Source organism: Simochromis diagramma, unplaced genomic scaffold, assembly GCF_900408965.1.
Source record: "Simochromis diagramma unplaced genomic scaffold, fSimDia1.1 OVJJ01000483.1, whole genome shotgun sequence".
NCBI lineage: Eukaryota > Metazoa > Chordata > Actinopteri > Cichliformes > Cichlidae > Simochromis > Simochromis diagramma.
In genome coordinates this window covers 8,083,330-8,100,979 of record NW_024386835.1, presented here as the reverse complement: position 1 = coordinate 8,100,979, position 17,650 = coordinate 8,083,330, and the positions used below count along the sequence as shown (strand labels likewise).

The 17,650-nt window shown below is 43.6% G+C and overlaps 1 protein-coding gene across 1 annotated transcript in view; it reads left to right on the top strand.

Moving 5' to 3' along the window:
- The window catches only part of magi1b (membrane associated guanylate kinase, WW and PDZ domain containing 1b), an 80,596-nt gene that overhangs the window by 34,295 nt on the left and 28,651 nt on the right, over positions 1-17,650 (top strand). The window contains exons 10-16 of the mRNA XM_040028552.1: positions 800-919; positions 3,311-3,496; positions 3,635-4,294; positions 14,855-14,886; positions 15,991-16,035; positions 16,467-16,511; positions 17,555-17,599. Of these exons, the coding sequence (XP_039884486.1) occupies positions 800-919; positions 3,311-3,496; positions 3,635-4,294; positions 14,855-14,886; positions 15,991-16,035; positions 16,467-16,511; positions 17,555-17,599 (1,133 nt within the window). The remainder of the gene's footprint in view (positions 1-799; positions 920-3,310; positions 3,497-3,634; positions 4,295-14,854; positions 14,887-15,990; positions 16,036-16,466; positions 16,512-17,554; positions 17,600-17,650) is intronic.

Sequence of the window (17,650 nt, the reverse complement as noted above, 5' to 3'; positions counted from 1 at the left end):
ACAGGTAAGTTTGGCTCCCACCTGCCTGCTTAAGAGCTGGAGTGGAGACCCTTAATTTTGTGTTACTTAATAAAATGCTGCCAGTTGTAACACTAATAAGAACTCTTCCCAAACACTTCTTCTGAGACAGCTGCCCAAAACCAAGCAACGGGTAGCTCAGTGATGCTCTTGCCCTCCTTTCTTTGCATATTCATAAGGACACCCTACAGTGAAATTAATTGCAAATGCAGGTCAGCTCAAGAGGGAATTCTCCTATTGCACTCCACATTCTGCTCATTCAGCATAAAACATTAGATTCACCTGCTGATTTTTTTTTTTCCCCCTAATTGAAGGTTGAATCTCTCTGCAAAAGATAAAAATGAAAAAAAAAAAAATCAGTTTTTTAAACACGTGTTTACTTCATCTATCTGTTATGAATATTATGACAAACTGCAGTCTAGCAAGGTGATTAATCAAAGGTGGTAGGCAGTCAAGAAAAAGGGAATCAGTTGTTCTGGTTTCCCACACCACCAGTTTTATTGAGAAGAGAGATGCGAAACCATATTAATGCATGTGTTCATACTGAGCTCAGTAGTGAAACATGAATCTGTAGTGGGTAGAAGGCTTCACATCAATCTTTCATCCACTGTAATTAACACGCTGCACAGTAGTTCTGTCGGCTTCATCGGAGCTGCATTTGCTTTGTTGCAAGCACACAGCACAGCAGGACGTGTTGTCTTAGCCTCAGTTTCGTTCAAGTAGGACAACTTTGCACCTGTCTAGACTCCATCTCGAGAATATGTGCCTCTCGCTGTTGCAGAATGGATCGAAGACTCGACGATGGCAGGGGCTCCGTTGGCTAGCTATGCTGCCAACCACCAGGAGACCTACAGGGACCCTCAGACAGGGCCCGCAGTGCCCAACGCGATGGGACAAAAACGTAAGTTGTCATCCTCAGAGAGCTAAAGCCTGCAACCAAGCGAAATGAGGATTATGCATAACTTTTTTGTTTCCAGGCGGCGTTACCCAGAGCGACTTATTATAAGTTAAACAAAATTCATCTTTTACAGCTTAGTTTGTTTTCCTGTGCCAGCGCCTCAGGCCCTGTTTGAGTTGTCGTGATGGAGGACCAGAACTGAACTGACACTGTAAAGCTGCTCTCTGTATAAATCACATCATGCATTTTTTATAAGTCAAATTGAACTCGCGTGACACGTGCACTAAACAAAATTGCGTCCAGTCTGCATATTTTTATGAAGACACGCTCTGCCGAGTGCCCTTCCATAAATGTCCCTCTGCCTGTGTTTATCGTGGCAACGTGTTGATTCTCAGGAAACCTCTGCTGTGTTGTTCCACATAATGGCCTGATTTCACCCATCATTTAGTGACACACACACACACACAAATAGAGAGTCTCGCCGTTACAGTGGGTTTCCTTCTCCTGGTTGCCAGTTCCTTTTATACCGGCCTCCCACTAGCAGCTTGTCTAATTAGCACAGCCATGGCAGAGAATTAACTGCCTCACCCTGTCTCTCCCTCTTACTCTCTCTTGCTGCTTTGTCGGCAGCCTTTTCCTTCTCCCTCATCGATCTCTTTATTTTATAGCGCACATTTGCCATCTCGCTGCCTTTTGTCTGGTCCCACCCAGCTTTCTGCTTTGGTTTAACTGCTTGGTGCTGTCCATCTTTTTGTCTTACCCCTCCCTCCACACCCCCAGTCTCAAACTCCTGCTAGCTCGACTGTGCCGGCACTCCATATTGCTCCATAGAAAGACATCACTTTTGAAATCTTTTAATCTAACACACTTGCTTTTTATGTTCCTCCCGCTTCCTGGTCTGTTCTTACATCTCTAGATCCCTGGTGGATAAAGCCACCCATATCAGCACACAGTTTAGTTACATTTTCCCTAGTCTAGGGGAAAAAAAATCCAATTCAAAAGGCACTGAGCATGAAAACACACATGCATGTAGACAATAAAACACAAGGGCACAGACCGACTCCAAGGGTAATGCATTTTTCATTGAATGCGTAAGCTGTAGCGCTGCCATAACCTAATGTGGTGCTGCAGGTCACCACACAGACGTTCCTTTAGTCTTCATCATCCGCTCTCTTCTTATTTTCTTTTCTGCCAACATCTCCTCAATCATTTGTGTATCCGAAGTATTGTGCGTTTGGCATGCATCGTGTCCTTTAATAGAGAAGCGGAGCTCAGCCTGTGCCTGTGTATTCATCTGTTTGTTTTTCATTCCTAGTAGAAAAGATAAACTTTATCCTTAATGCCGTATAATTGGATAGCAAAGTCAAGAAAAAGAGAATCGAGTTTAGATGTCGTTGTCGTCGTTTGAGCAGTTGTTCTTTCACAAGATCACTGTCAAATTTTTTTCAAATAGATGTGTCTCAGTTAAACCCTCACAACCAGTGTGGAGTGATACAGATGTCTTCTCAGATGAGATTTCAGCAGCTGATTGAAACAAGCCGGAGACATCGCTTATGCGAACACGACGGTCATGTGACCTTCATCTGAAGCAATGTCATTGCTATTCAGGCTACAGATATCTGGTGCGCCTGTTGTGTCTTCAAATGCCAAACCGCCAGTGAAAGCAAACAGCAGCCTGCATATTAGACATTCAAAGAGCTGAAGTGGTGTCATACTATTTTGAAATAAGTTCCTGTCTAAACTGTTTTTGTCCCATCACATCATCACGTTGTAAATTAAAATTATAAGTAATAAATGATCATTATTATCAAAAAGTTAATATGGACTGATTCCAGTGGCGATAACAGTAGATGAGTTCAGATTTAAAGGCTTTGCATGTCTATACTCGGGCTTCTTATTTCCGGTCTTGCTCAATGTTTCACTGAGTTTCATGTGCTGAAGAAAGTCATTCAACCATACTCAGTCTTTTCTATATGAACTTTTAATGTAGTTGCCAAATGGGATCAGTTAAGCCTTCAGTTTGACTTGATGCTTATGATTCTGTTCATTCCCTTTAACCTAATTAATCATTTTATTGTAATAGGTCTGTTTTGACCTGTTTGCACCATGTGAGCAATTGTCAAGCAGTGACAGTTGTCCTTGCCTGTTCAAGACAAACACCAATCAGAGAAGATTTGTTGTGCATTTAATGATACCTGCTGCGATGGTTGCGCAGAGATGGTTTGACACAAGCGAGCAAAGGCTCTTCACTGTAGCAATAATTCTTTACCTGAGGAGGTTTAGTAGCTCCAGGGCTTTGCAAACTGAATCCAACTGCTGCTTAACCCAGTTCTTGAGTATCTGTTGTAGCATCCAGTGTGGTGAAAGCTGAGCTATCTGTGTCTGTGTTTTTAGGAGGGAAGCCTTTCTTTACCAGGAACCGATCTGAGCTGAAGGGGACATTCATAAATACCAAACTGAAGAAGAGTCGTAGGGGGTTTGGTTTTACTGTTGTGGGAGGGGATGAGCCAGATGAGTTCCTGCAGATAAAGAGCCTAGTCCTAGATGGCCCTGCCGCCCTTGATGGCAAGATGGAGACTGGTAAGTATCCTGTATTTATTAACAAAGGGTAGCTGCATCAGGTGACCCTGATTTGGATATGGATGGATGGATGGATGGATGGATGGATGTTCTACTTGACAAAAATAAATGGACTTCATTCTTTCTCACCCCTTTAAGGTGATGTGATTGTGAGTGTTAACGACACCTGTGTGCTCGGCTACACCCATGCTCAAGTTGTGAAGATCTTCCAATCGATTCCAATTGGTTCCATGGTCAACTTGGAGCTGTGCCGTGGCTATCCGTTGCCTTTTGACCCCGACGACCCAAACACCAGCCTGGTTACCTCAGTGGCTATCCTCGACAACAAGGAGCCCATCATTGTTAACGGCCAGGAGACCTCTAACAGCTACGATTCGCCGTCCAGCCACGGCAGTCAGAACAACAACAATGGTCCAACCAACAGCGGGGTCCCCGTCAACGGCCTCCCCCGACCCCACAGCCCCTCCACAGAGGTGGCTTCTGATACCTCTTCCCAGCATGGCTACCCTAGTGATGTAGTCACCCTGGCCTCATCCATCGCAACGCAGCCAGAGCTCATCACCGTACACATGGAGAAAGGAGACAAGGGCTTCGGATTCACCATTGCTGACAGTCCCGGGGGTGGGGGGCAAAGAGTGAAACAGATCGTGGACTACCCACGCTGCCGCGGTCTCAGGGAGGGCGACATCATCGTGGAGGTGAACAAGAGAAATGTGCAGAGCATGTCCCACAACCAGGTGGTTGACCTGCTCAGCAAGTGTCCCAAAGGCAGTGAGGTCACCATGCTGGTGCAAAGAGGTGAGTGAAGGCTAACTTCTCTTTGCGTTCACTCGCCGTGTCGGTAAATTTGTCATTCGTCTAGTAAATTGTGACAGCAGATGGAGATGAGGAACGTGTTGGGAGCAGGTGTCAAGTAGAAATGCAGCAGTTTCTGAGTTATGTGCCCATATGTTGAAGCAGCGCAAAACAAAAGAAACCTTTCGCATGCATCTGCTTGATGCTGTTGACAGAAAAAAAATAATAGGCTTCTGCCTTACAGGCTGTTCCCGCTCACCGTGCTCTTTTATTGACACATATTTATTTATTCATGCAAATAGAGGGTGGAAGCATACAAGAGATTGCAAAGGAGGAAAGATAGAAGGATAATTACGGTAAGGAAGGAGCCGCAGAGGAAGTTGAAATAACATTTGAGGATGTGGTGTAGTGTAGTGTGAAGAGAGAGCGAGGTGTTTACAGTTATCGGCTCTGACAAGCCAGTTATAGCTGCTTTCCTGAAATGGAAGACAGGCGGAAGTGGAGAAGGAAGACTAAAAGGTTAGATGGGAGAAGTATGGAAAGAGGGATAAACAGAGGAGAGAAATTCAGGTTTAGTTGGTGTTTTGAGGTCAGAGTATGAATATTCTCGCCCCTTTTCAAAAAGAAAAACTCAGTTTTTCTCTCTCTGTCTCTGCTCATGTTCATTTGCAGTCTGCTCTGTTTCTGTTCGCTGTGTTTGCTGGGAGAGAGAATGTCTAGTGTATTTTGGGGTTTTAGTGTAGTCCCACGTTCAAGCTCATCACTTTGAAGATGCCACCAATTGTGCCGGCATGCCTTTTATCCACCCACCTGGCTCTCCGCCTCGATATAAGCCCGCGACATTTTGCCCTTAACATAAAAAAAATTCGGTGCTAGCCGGTCAACGTTAGTGCTGTGAAAATGGTGCAGCCGCGTGTAAATGCCTGTAATTCGCCGTGCGCCACTCAGCCTTTGTCATGGCTTCTGATTGAAAATCACGGTAGCACAGGAGCACTAAATGGAAACAAAGCAGCTGTGAATAGGATAAAACTGAAATGATTGAATTTCGGTATTTTCCCTCCAATCCCCCCTCAGACGGGCAGACCTCCGCCGCTCTAAACGCCCCGTGTGATACAAGTAATTGGACCATTTTCTCTGCCAGACTCTCCTTTTGCTTGCTTTAGGGCTTATTAATTCTAGTTACTAAAAGGTTTTGTGTGTGTCTGTGTACACGCATGCAGTTTATCTCCGTCATAAGGTTAAGTGCTCAGAACTGCCAAGGGAAATTGGTCAGATGAATGGCAGGCAGCTCGCACTGTAATCTCGCATGGAATCTTTTTTCTGTTTCCTCTTTCTGAAGTTGTATCTCAATCTTTTTCTGCCACAGTCTGTTTGTCTGACTTCTCAACAAATGGCTAAACCTTCCAAAAACTACGCAGACCAAACGGCTTCTCTACCCTCCTCTCTGGCTTTTGGTAATGAGTAGCATTTCCTCATCACGCTTGTGTACACAAGCGCGTAAAGCGATTCGGCCTCATCTCATCTCAGGCAGGAGCTTAATGGGCTGTCAAGGAAACAGACGTCAGTTTAATTGGGCTTCTGTAAATGCATTGGCTGGCTGCGATCGACACAGACAGACTATGACAGTAGAATGATACTGGAGGAAACACAAGGATGGTATGGATCAAGTATGAGGAGCATTTTAAGCGAACCCACATTACTGAATGCGCTTTATGGTGGCTTTTATTGCACTAGAGTTTTTACAAAAGGGTGGATACAAAAGCAGGAAACTAACACATTTCCTTCAGATTATTATTAGAAAGTGATCCGCTGACTTGATGGCTCCAACATCAGATATCTAACTTTTAACGTAGAAATAGGACAGCAAAGGTACAAATTACATTACTTCTTCACCTTCTTCGTCTAAACTTTTTTTCTTTTTTCAAATTAAATCAGTCTTTGTGACTTTGGACTGCATTTTATGTTGATTTTCATGTTTCTGTTCCTAAAAGCAAGACATCAGAAATTCTCATGACAATACTCCAGTCATGTTGACATTAGTACTGAGAAATCTCATGTCTTTCCAACAATTGAATTCTGAGAGCTGTGAAGCTATGAAGTCTATGCAAGAATAAAAGTTATCAAAAAAAGAAGGAAAGAAAATGTAAGTTTAAGTTTCCTGGAAATAAAGCAGACATCCTCAGATGTTTTTTTTTCTGGCCGTGAATCTGAAATCAATATATAATGAGTTTTCATTTAAACAGACAGCAGCCTGCAGAATAAACTCACAAAGACAACTAAAAATACCCGGTGCACAGCAGTGGTTCTCTCCTGGGTGCTAGCTAGTCAAGAATAAACCACATGAAACCCAAAAACTAAATTCCAGCTCTTTTAGGGATACTGGTATGTGAGCATGATGTAGCGCCAATCTAGTATCGTGATGTGAGGTGTAGCTTGCTTTTGATCATTTTTTTCAATTTTATCAAAGCAAATTCTGACCTTTGCAATACTGGAAGACACAGATTATTGATGTTTATTGTCTTGATAAATAACTTAAGCAATGACACTTTGAAGTTAACAAAATAGTTGACAATTCATTTTCCCCTAATTAATTCTCTGCTGATTCGCTGAATGTTTGCTTTAGCACCATTTTGATCGCATCTCCAATGTGTTCTCACTGGACAAATCATTTTTTCCTATGGCCTTTTTGTGGCAGGATTGATGAGTAGACTTTGTTTAGATCTTATGGCTGGCTAAATCAGTTTAAGAGAATGAGCGAATACCTGGGTCCCTTTTTCTCCATCAAAGCTTACAGTGTCCCACTGTGTATCCCTTCCTCCCACACGTTTCCCATCCTTTAGAGTCTTTAAGCATGTTTAGGCTGCACATTGTGTGTGTGTGTGTGTGTGTGCGTGTGTGTGTGTGTGTGTGTGTGTGTGTTGCGTGTGTGTGTGTGTGTTGCGTGTGTGCGCTGCTGTTCATCATTCGATTGTCATGTGTATTTCTTTTTTTTATTTATTTATTTTTTTTTACATTTACACTCTGGGGAGCACATCATCTAAGGCTCTAGTCATGGTGCCTTAATTACTGTCCTGCTCACACTCTCTTCACTGCTGTCTCAATCAGGATCACTCCACCAGTAGCAGCAAAGCACACTGGCCTCTAATTGGGGTCCTGATGTCAGCTTTGCTTATAATACACATACGTCTTTTCTTTGCTTCCCTCTCTCTCTCTGTGTCTCTCTCCTTCCAACCAAACGCTGCTTGCTTACAGGCATTCACTCAGCCAGTCTCATGATCATGCATCCAATTATAGATTAAAGGCAGAAAGACTCTGGTTCAGCCTTAATTGGTGGAAATCCACCTCTCCTCCGCCCCTCCATCCCTCCTTTTCCGTTTCTGTTCCCCCACTGCCAGGATGGAGATTCACACCTGCTCGCCCACGTAAAGATGGGAGCCAATCCCTGAGGACTAGCGCGCGAAGAAGCGAACTCGTTAAAGCCGCTGCGTGCAACAGTATGCCCCCCCCCTCTCACTTGCCTCTCTCCCTCATTCAATAGATTTGGAGGAAGAGCAACGGGTCAGCGTGGAGACACTTTAACAGTGCTTCGTAGGTTAAATAGTGGGTTTTAGACACTTGACACTCTGTCATGTACTTCCTATAAGCGCGCAGGAATGATTTATTACCTCAGTCAGGTTTCGTAATCCATTGTGCTTTCATTTGTCTAATTACACTCCTGTAATGGGCTCATTTCCCCCTGCCTGTCTTCTCCTGCCCCCACTGATGCACCAGCATAATTCATTTTGGCCCCTGATGTCTTGCCGTTGCATAGATGCTAATTTCCATTACCCCACTCTCTTTTGTCCATAGGAGTGCATACACCTGTTGTATAGCTGTTTGTCAGTGAAAACTAGTTTCGGTGCAGTTTTTCTGAAACATAGCTTCCTAGCAGCTCCGGCAGCTCGTGTCATTAGTCAGCTCAGGAAAAAAAGAATTACGTCTATTTGTCTCAGCATGGATGCAGAGTTGCATTATTTTCTTTCATTTTTTACCTGTTTGAAAATCCAGGCAGGAATGCACGGTAATGCGGGCTGGGCTAGCAGCAAACTGGTCATACCAATGTACATGAAGGGGGAAGGATACGTACCTCTGGATGACAAATTAAAGGAAAAATCAACTTACATTAAGGGCCTGATTCACTAAGCAGGGCAAATGGGAGCAATGGGAGTGGAAAGTCCTCTGGGTAATCTATTAACACAGTGTAAATTTATAAACACAGGCGCAGCCACTTCAGCTCAATAATAACCTAATGTAGTTTACTAATGGCAGCGCAAATGAGCATAGGGTTGCAAACAAGCAGGCCCGATGAGGGTGTGAGTAATCGACTAACAGCACAGACACAGCTTGTTACTTGTAATCTGACAACATAATGTAAGCGTAGGTTTTACCCACATTTCGCTCAGGAAGCAGCTTGGCAGCACGGGCCAGGGGGAGGCGGAAGAATGGTGGAAACCGGAGGTGAGGAACGACTTAGGAAAACAATACTTTAAACTGGCTCATAAAAAGGGAGTTCTCAACACCACTGTGGTCAAGGCGAATGCTAAAGTGACTGTATGAACAGTGGAGAAGCCCAGATACAAGGGACAGTTTTGGAAATGTGGAAATCTGTTATACTAATTACAATGAAATAATGAAAATGGTCATTTGAATGTCGTTAAGCTGACAGTTCCATGTATTTCTTGGTAGTTTTTTTTTCTTTGAGAGGGATTATTAAAGCTCTGCTTGATGTCCTAGAAATAAGGAGGAGGACAAAAATATCATAAGGTTAATAATAAAGGTTTGGATACAGTGGCTTTTGTGACGTTCTTGATTCGGAAGCTTCAACAAATTAAAAATTTCTTCCAACAAATTAAAAACAACATGCCTTGGCTGTTGATATGTTCTGATGGCGCTTTCCTCTGGTATTCCAATTAAATTAACATTAGAGGAGAAAATTCTCTCCCTTCTGCTCTGCGTGCTCTTGTCTCAGTGCCGCCTCCTGCCAGCATCCACAGCAGTTTATGTCCAGAACAAAATAGGTTACTGAATTTCTTATTTTTAAAGCATTAAATATCAATCAATTCCCTCATTTGGTGTTTTGATGGTGGTGGACAATGCTGTGCAACACGTGTTAAGTCACTCAATGGTATTTAATTGAATTGAGATCAGGTGACTGTAAAAGGTATATCATGTGATTACCAGCATTTGCATCATAGTCTGCAAACTATTCAGTAACCTCCTCAAGCTCTATGGATGAGGACATTGTCATGCTGAAAGACACCTCTTAAACCACTGTGGAAAGGTTTAATTATAGGATAAATCTAATCAGTGAAAACAACTTTGTATTGATTTGCTGCGACCATTTCCTCTAAGGGGACAAAAGGCCTAAAAACAAGCCAGCAAAAAACCCGTAAAGCATAACAGAGCCCATAGAGTCCCTTACCGTAGGGGCAAGGCTTTAGGCTTTTCCTTTAATTAACTGGAGCCGCAGTAGATGAGGGGAGAAGGGGAAAAAAAATGGTGGCAGGAACGATGTCAGAGGATCAGAGAGATGATGAAAGAGCAGTGTAGAAACCCCCATGATGCTCTGCTCTCTGTCTTTTCCTCTCTTTCCCTCTACTTCATGACTCATCAATCATCAGTGACACAACAGTCCCTGCTTGGCAATCAGGCCTCTTGCGTCTCTGCTCTCAAAGTGAGATATGGACCCTTTCTCTCCGTAGCAAGCAACGGGTTACAGGAGTGAAACAGCCAAGAGGTTTAAATTATTTCATGTGTCAAAGTATTTGATGAACCCCCCGCTGCCTGTAAAGTTACTTTCTTTTATTTCCTTTGAATAAATGAGGGGCCCAAAGACGTGTCCAAGACTTTAGATTAACTGCATGGCTCCTTGGAAAACTCTATTAGCATTCACTTACAAATCATCCTAGAAACAGCATTCACAAGTCCACTAGAGTTCACTTGGGACCGAGTGATGTAAATTTCCTCATTTGAAAGCGACCACAAGGGTCAGTGAAAACATCCGCGTGCCTGCCAACCAGGTAACGGACGTCAGAGAAGTTACAGGAGATGTGGTGTCTCCAGCATGTCCGGGTCCACAAAAGACTGTAATCGAAGCCTTGGTGTTATAGTGAGAGGGCAAAATCCCCTTATTTATCTCTATGCAGCATGCAGGTGACTTCATGTACCCTTAAAGACAATCACAGTTTAAATACAAGTTTCCCTATGTGTTTTCCATCAGCATGCAAGGAACATAAGGAGGGTAACCTTAGGATTAAGGAAGGTATGAAGGTAAAAACACCAAGTGGGTCGTTGTCACTGTAGATGGCTCTTATTGGCGTAATGGTGGGCAAGTGCACTGATGGCTTGTAAGTGCCTCCTGTCAAAAAGCACTCCACGGATCTGTTTTCTTTAAGGGCGCACACTGATAGACGGGAACACAATTATGTGAAACTGCATAACCCACATAAACAAACTCAGAGTTACCGGCACGCACATTCATAAGACTCGTTTAGTGTCTCCAGTCTTCTACACAGCCATTAGAAAGAGATAAACGCTGATGATGGCTCCCTGCACAGACTAAAGCAGGAAATCAATTCACTGTATGGGCAGGAAGTGTTGTATTTTTGCCCACTTCGCATTAAAAATTCTGCTGACTGAACGTTCCAGTGGCACCATAACGAACAGCATTGCAGTTCAGAAAAGCAATGATCGCGGGAGCAGCCTGCCCACCGGGTGCCCACGATTCACCTCTGCTCGTTTTTTTGGCTCGCTAGGGGCTCGAGTTGGTGAATCATTGCTTGTTGCACGGCGGGGACGAAGTGAGCCTTTCTCGCTCTCCGAGCCCATACCAATCTCCCATGTCTTCACACCTCTGTAGCCACTGGGCGAGTCGTAAATCTCCAACATTGCACCATCTTTTTGTTTCCATGACAATGCTCCGCAGATAATTTGCGCTGGGGTCTCCCCTGGGCGGATGTGTGCATTTGTGGGAGGAGGGGATTTCACCCCAGATTTAAAAGTTCTAGAAGAGAAACACTCCCCAGTTCACCATTTTTAATTTAAAGAGGGAAAAAAGGACAGTTTCTTTCCCCATAAGGAAACCTGTTACCTTCCACTGCGTTTTCTTTTTCTTTTTTTAACCTGTTCAACCTGGTCATCTTTGCTATTTAGCCACACTGGCACTTGTAATTTCTCTATTTACACACAGGCACACATAGAAGGATCCTCAGTAACGCTGCACTTAGCATGACTGTCACACTCAGGATGCCGATGGACACGGCTGATATGAGCTTTTCACTCCTTCACTGTACAGCAGAAAGCAGCTCACCACAACAAGCGTTGCTTAGAGACCATCTGTCAGTTCCCCACGGTCACCAGGCACTGTCGCCACGGTGACAGATGGACCTGCCTGTTGGAAGCCATCACTCCTCGCCGAGACCTAGTAGCACATACACACAGACACGCACTGTGGACAGACAACATAATCTGCTTAGTAATGGCTTCCGTTTAGTAACTGCTGGGTTGCCAGGTTGGTGCAACAGTTCCTATCTGTTGCAGGGTAGTGTACAAGGTGTACTGCCTTTTGTCAGACTGTACCCACCTTTGGCAGCTTGTTTTGCTGAATTTTTTGCACACAGATTTTGACTTGGTGTGTCAGTGCTTCGATTTTTATGTATTGATTCTGTTAGTAACAGTTCTTACTTTAAACTGTGCTAGTTTTTGCCTAAAATTCTTTGTCATGGTGAACTCAGGGTGTTCATATGAAAAGAAAACCAAGTCATCTTCCCTCAACTTCAGGTGTTTTATTTCCTCTGGCAATCAAACAAAAGTATTACTTCAAGCTACTTAAATGAATCTGTCACAGTCCTCAAAGATGCAGTAGAGTTCATTACTTTCCTGTCTTTGAAATTCACGCCGCTCTGTTGATATCTCCAATCATAAAAAAGAAAAATCCTAGTAGTTGGATTATTGGCTCTTACGAAAGAGTCTCGTGCCACTCGTGTTTAAGATTTGTTAAGCAGAGTAAAATGAGCAAAAGGGCCCACAGTGGTTCTGGTCCATTATTTGAGAGCTGGAGGCGCTGAGGATTTAGCTGAGCTCTCTCACTCAGGCTGTCAGTCTGCCGGCCAGGCCAAATTGCCCACCTGTCTAAAAATGCTCTTTCCCTCCTCGTGTGTGTAATTAGGACCGGAGGTTGGCCCAAACATCCACAATCCCTTTTGATCTGAGAGACGCACACAGATGTAAAGCTAACCTTTGCACAGTTGTGTTTTCCCTGTTTTTATTTTCTTTATGATTGAAACCGACATTTATTTCAATAATTGATTTATCTCAGTTTTTCCTATCCGATGTAGTTTCTCCAAAAAGTTGGAATATTAAACAAAAGCATAAACTAAATGGAATTCATGCACTTTCAGATTTCAGTCTATTAAACTGGAATTTGATGTTCAAGTGAGGTTTGAGTCGAAGGCAACAAAAGACTGAGGAAGTTGTGGCACGCTTGTCAAAACACCTAGTGGAGTATCTTGCAACTAATTAGAGCACAGCATCATTAAAAGACTAGAAATATCGCTATGCAGCTTGCAAGCACAAAAATGAACGCCTGTCATGTTGTTATTGTTTAAATAGCAAACATATTCAGTTTGTCTTTCAATTTTTAAAGCTGTTAATCAAAAAAAGCAAGCAAAAAACATGTGCTGCACATTATGAAATTCTGAATTTTGTGTGGCTGCAGAGCCTCTAAGAGGCACTGAGAGGGAGCAGCGGCAGATCAATTGCAGTGGACAGATGAAGGATAGTAAAACACTGTCCTGAGTCCTTGACTGACAGCCTCCTCGGTCCAAAGAGAAAACCTTGGGATTCAGTGGGATTATGTCTAGTATGCATCCTTTTTTTTTTTTTTTTTTTTTTTTTTATCAGATTGTTTCGCACTTCTGAATGAACGATTCCTATTGATTTGAAAAGGGGAGTAGCGGGGAAAGAAGGAAGAACTGCAGACGCAACACAGCTGGAGCTGTCAGTTGTGAATGAACCCAGATGTCTGAGAGATAAAGAAGACAAGAGCGTGCGTGCGTGCGTGCGTGTGCGCGTGTGTGTGTGTGTGTGTGTGTGTGTGTAAGATGTTATCCTCTCAGCTTCCCTAAAGGATTGACACACAGTAGTGGCCCATTTTCGCAGATGAAGCACAGCCTACTCTTGTGCGTGCTTTAACACATCTTTTGTATGTCAGAGGAGCGTGTGTTTGGCCAGCACTCCACTCGCTGCTGAACTGTAACGTTGTAGAGGGAAATAAAACCACACTTCTTGTATTTTCTTTCTTTCGCGCACTCCTCCACGCGTTCTCATATCCGTGACTTCACACTGCCGCTTTTTTCACGCAGAGCCGAGGGAGGGAGCGATGTGTTTAAGGAGCGCATTTACCTGGTCGGAGCTGAGCTGTGTTGGTATTTCAGTAATCTGTCAGTCTTTTCCGTCTGTGCGCGCGCTTTGTCGGGTACAACGATCTTGCTGCAAACGATATTTTCTGGTCACTGCTCACTTGGGCAGAAGCAGCGTGGCTGTCATACTTTAAGCACACCTTGATTTGTGTCGGAAGCCTGCCTGTGAGAGTGCATGTGTAGCTGCATAGATGTTTACCAGCATGTGGGGGTGGGAGGGGAGGCTGGGATGGAGCGTACAGAAGAAGAAGAGGGAGGGAGGGTGATGATGCTGAGGGAAGAAAAGGGAGGGAGGGAGGACAGTGTGCAGTGAAGTGAGAGAGAGAGAGAGAGAGGGAGAGAGAGAGAAAGGAACAGGGACAGGAAAAAAAGGAAAAGGCAGCAGGGAAGGGAAAGACTGGGAGGACGCGCCAACTGCCTATAGATGTTGGAGCCTTTGACAGCGGAGCGCGGTGCTCAGCGGACACAGGAAGATGGTCTCAGTAAGAGGGGAACTGACGGTTGCCTATAATTTAGTGTTCAATATCTTGGACTCCTTCTCCATGGGTAATGCTACGGCCAGGAACTCCAGAGCAAAGCTTGCTTTTCTCCTCTTTGACAATCTTCTTTTTATTCGCTTTAGGTGCTTTCCAGGATCCTGTCTTTCCCCTTAACTCTCACTCGTCCTCCCTCAAACACACGCTCACTTGTGCGCGCCTCCGTTGGGTAGCCAGGGTCTCGGGAGCGCTGGGTTAGCCCCCCCGGCGCTGGCCGCGCTCTTCTGCCGCACCAGTCAAGCCAAAACGCTGGCCGCGGCAGCGATGCAGATAGATCGCGCTGCCTGCTCCCCCCCCCCCCCCCCCCCCTCCTCCAAAACGTAAGCCACGGAGGGGCGAGCGAATGAAATCAAGCAGGGAAAGAGAGGAAAGGAAAGAGAATGAGACGAGAGCTAGATTTGCTCTGTTGTGACAATGTTGGGGAGTCTGCGTTAATCTTTTTTCCGCCACCCATGTCTTTTTTTTAATTTCCCCTTTATTTTAATGTGAAATAAATGTTCTAACTCCTTTGGTAACATTTTTCTTTCTCTTTTTTTTTTTTCCTTCTGTTTCTCTGTCTGGCTTCACAGGAGTGGCACCTGCAAAGAAGAGCCCAAAACTGGTAAGTAGTTGTTTTAATCTTAATTTTTACATCCATCCACCTCTGTCCACCTCAGTCCTCTAACCACATGTGTGCATCTTTCTGAGGGATGTTTCAATATCATCATCTCTCCCTTTCCCACCTCATCTCTAACTCCTCTCTGTGCGCTGCAACTTGTGCTCATGTTGTGGGTCGGTTTGTGGACATGGGATACTGTACTGTGCGGGGGCGGATTCCTGTAGCTTCACATCAGCCCCCCCCCCCCCTTCTGACGGGGGATGGGACGAGGAGCTTTGATGCACCGCGTGAGCTGGGTTGCTAACACGCTGATGATCGCATCGCACTGGGTGCTAAGTTTGCAGTGTGAGCATTGATGTATGATCACAGCTGAGAGACTGCTCCATCCTGTAATGTCTTTATTAAAAGAGAGACCCCTGTAGACTTTGCAACTGAGGACATGTTTGCCAATATTGTTTTGCAGGATGATTTTGACTCTCCACACAGAGATTACACTAGGAGGATATGCAGTGGTGCTTTTGAAATGATGGTGCTGTAGTATTAGCATTGGGTAGTTAATGGTATTCTCATAGCTGTGCATAAGTGGTACAGTTCAAGCGTCACTCATGATGCGCACAGCATGGGTAAGCCCCCCCACTGTGTAGGCACCACTAAAGGTGCAGGATATTTTACAGTTTTATAGAGAAGCGATGTTAAACATAAGGCGAGGGGGGCAGAAATGGCCTAGCAAAGACTCCAATCTAATCTGGCTTTGGAAAATGTGAATGAAACTTTTAACTGTATTTTCATAAGTTTTACAGCTTAAAGACTTTCACCATTGCCATTCTCACTACACCAAAGCAGTTACGTAAGACATAAACTGTTAAATGTTAGTAAAAAAAAAAAGAGGAGCTTTTCTATCTACTACTAATTTTTCTTTTTTAAATATTTATCTATAACCAACTTTTAAAAAAATCTATGAATAACCAAAACTTTGTTTTATAAATACAGGACAGTCTGGGCAGTGAGCTACCAGAATGTTTTCAGTAATTTTACTTGGTGGCACTATTCAAAGGACCCTGTAGACTGTGTCTAACAGACCATGTATTTGCCAATTTTGTTTTGCAGGATGATTCTGAGGTGGAATCTTCATACACAGATAACAGTAGGAGGGTATGTGATGTTGTTTAGTTGGTGGGAAGGTTTCTAGAAATGAGGTGTTATGATATTATTGGTGTTGGTTTGATAATCCTTAGCTGATAAAAGAGATGGTGGATAAGCTGCCGGTGATAATTATAGCATTACATAATGTTTAACATTAACATTGTGTTTAGGCGTATGAGGCTATTTATGTGTGACAAATCAAATCATGACTCTTATGTCACTACATAATGCAGTGCATAAAGACATGAGTCTGCAGGTGACAGAGCAGTACAGAGCTAAACTTTAAAATTCCTTTTGGGTGCCGTACCTTCAGGCTAGATGAGATGGGAACCATCCATCGTTTTATCAGCGTACAGTTCAAAAGTCTTTATTTCAGGTATTACCAGAAAGACCCTGTAGACAGTGTCTAACAAAACGTGTTTGCCGATTTCATTTTGCAGGATGATTTTGAGCTGGATCCTCCATACGGAGTTAACACTAGGAGGGTATGTGATGTTTTTTTTTAAGATGGGGAGAAGGTTTGACTGAGCTAAACTGGTAAAACTTAAAATTCCTTTTGGGTGCTGTACCTTCGGGCTAAATAAGAGAGAAACCATCAATCTTGTTATCAGCACACAGTTCAAAAGCTTGCAATCATGATGGAGTGCATTAGTGCAGGAGTAATCCCCACGTCTTTCAAAGCACCAGTAATGCTGAAGAACAAAAACATATTTCAGAGCAACACATGACACAATCTTGAGGATGCCTTTTTTTTTTTTTTTTTTTTTTTTTTGTAAGAAAGCCCTTGCTTATTTCAGCAAAATAATGCACAGCATTCCTCACATATTACATGAGCAGGACTCTCTTTTTAAAGAGTCCAGGTGCTGACCTGACCTGTTGTGGGAAAGAGTCTGTAAACTGAGCATGTTTTTGGTGTTTTTTTTTGGGGGGGGCTGTTTTGCAGGATGATTTTGAGCTGGATCAGCCTTACAGAAAATACACTAGTAGAGTATGTGATCATGTTTAGAACGGCTTTAGGCTGTGGTGGGTTTATGATGGTTCTGGTGTCCTTAGCAAATAGTAAAGGTTATGGATAAACTGCCAGTAGTGCTGGTGTTATTGCATAATACATTTCAGCTCTACGAGGCTGCTTAGGTGTGACACAACAAGCTTTGGACCTTCTGAATGCTGGGTCCTTCTTGCTGAATATGAAATGAACCATTGATCTCATTATCAGTGCGCTGTTGAAAAGCCAGCACTCATGATGGTGCTATTACATACAGTATGGTTGATCCACACATCTGTGAGAGCAGCTCCAATGATACATTATATATGCAAGTTTTGGAGCAACCATCCCGATCATGACTTTTAAAGAAAGCCTCTTGTTATTAAAGCAAGTTGATAGCACGCTACACTCTGTAAATGTTACATAACCATGACTCTGTCATCAGAGACCAGGCGCAAAACTGACCTTTTTTATAACTTTCATTTGAGGTTTTATTAGATGGACCCTGCAGAGTAATGTGTGTTTGCCAATTTTGCTTCACAGGATGAATTTGAGCCAGATCCTCGATATAGAGAGATTATTAGGAGGGTATGTGATGCTGTTTACATGGCGTGAAGATTGATAAATGATAAATGTGTT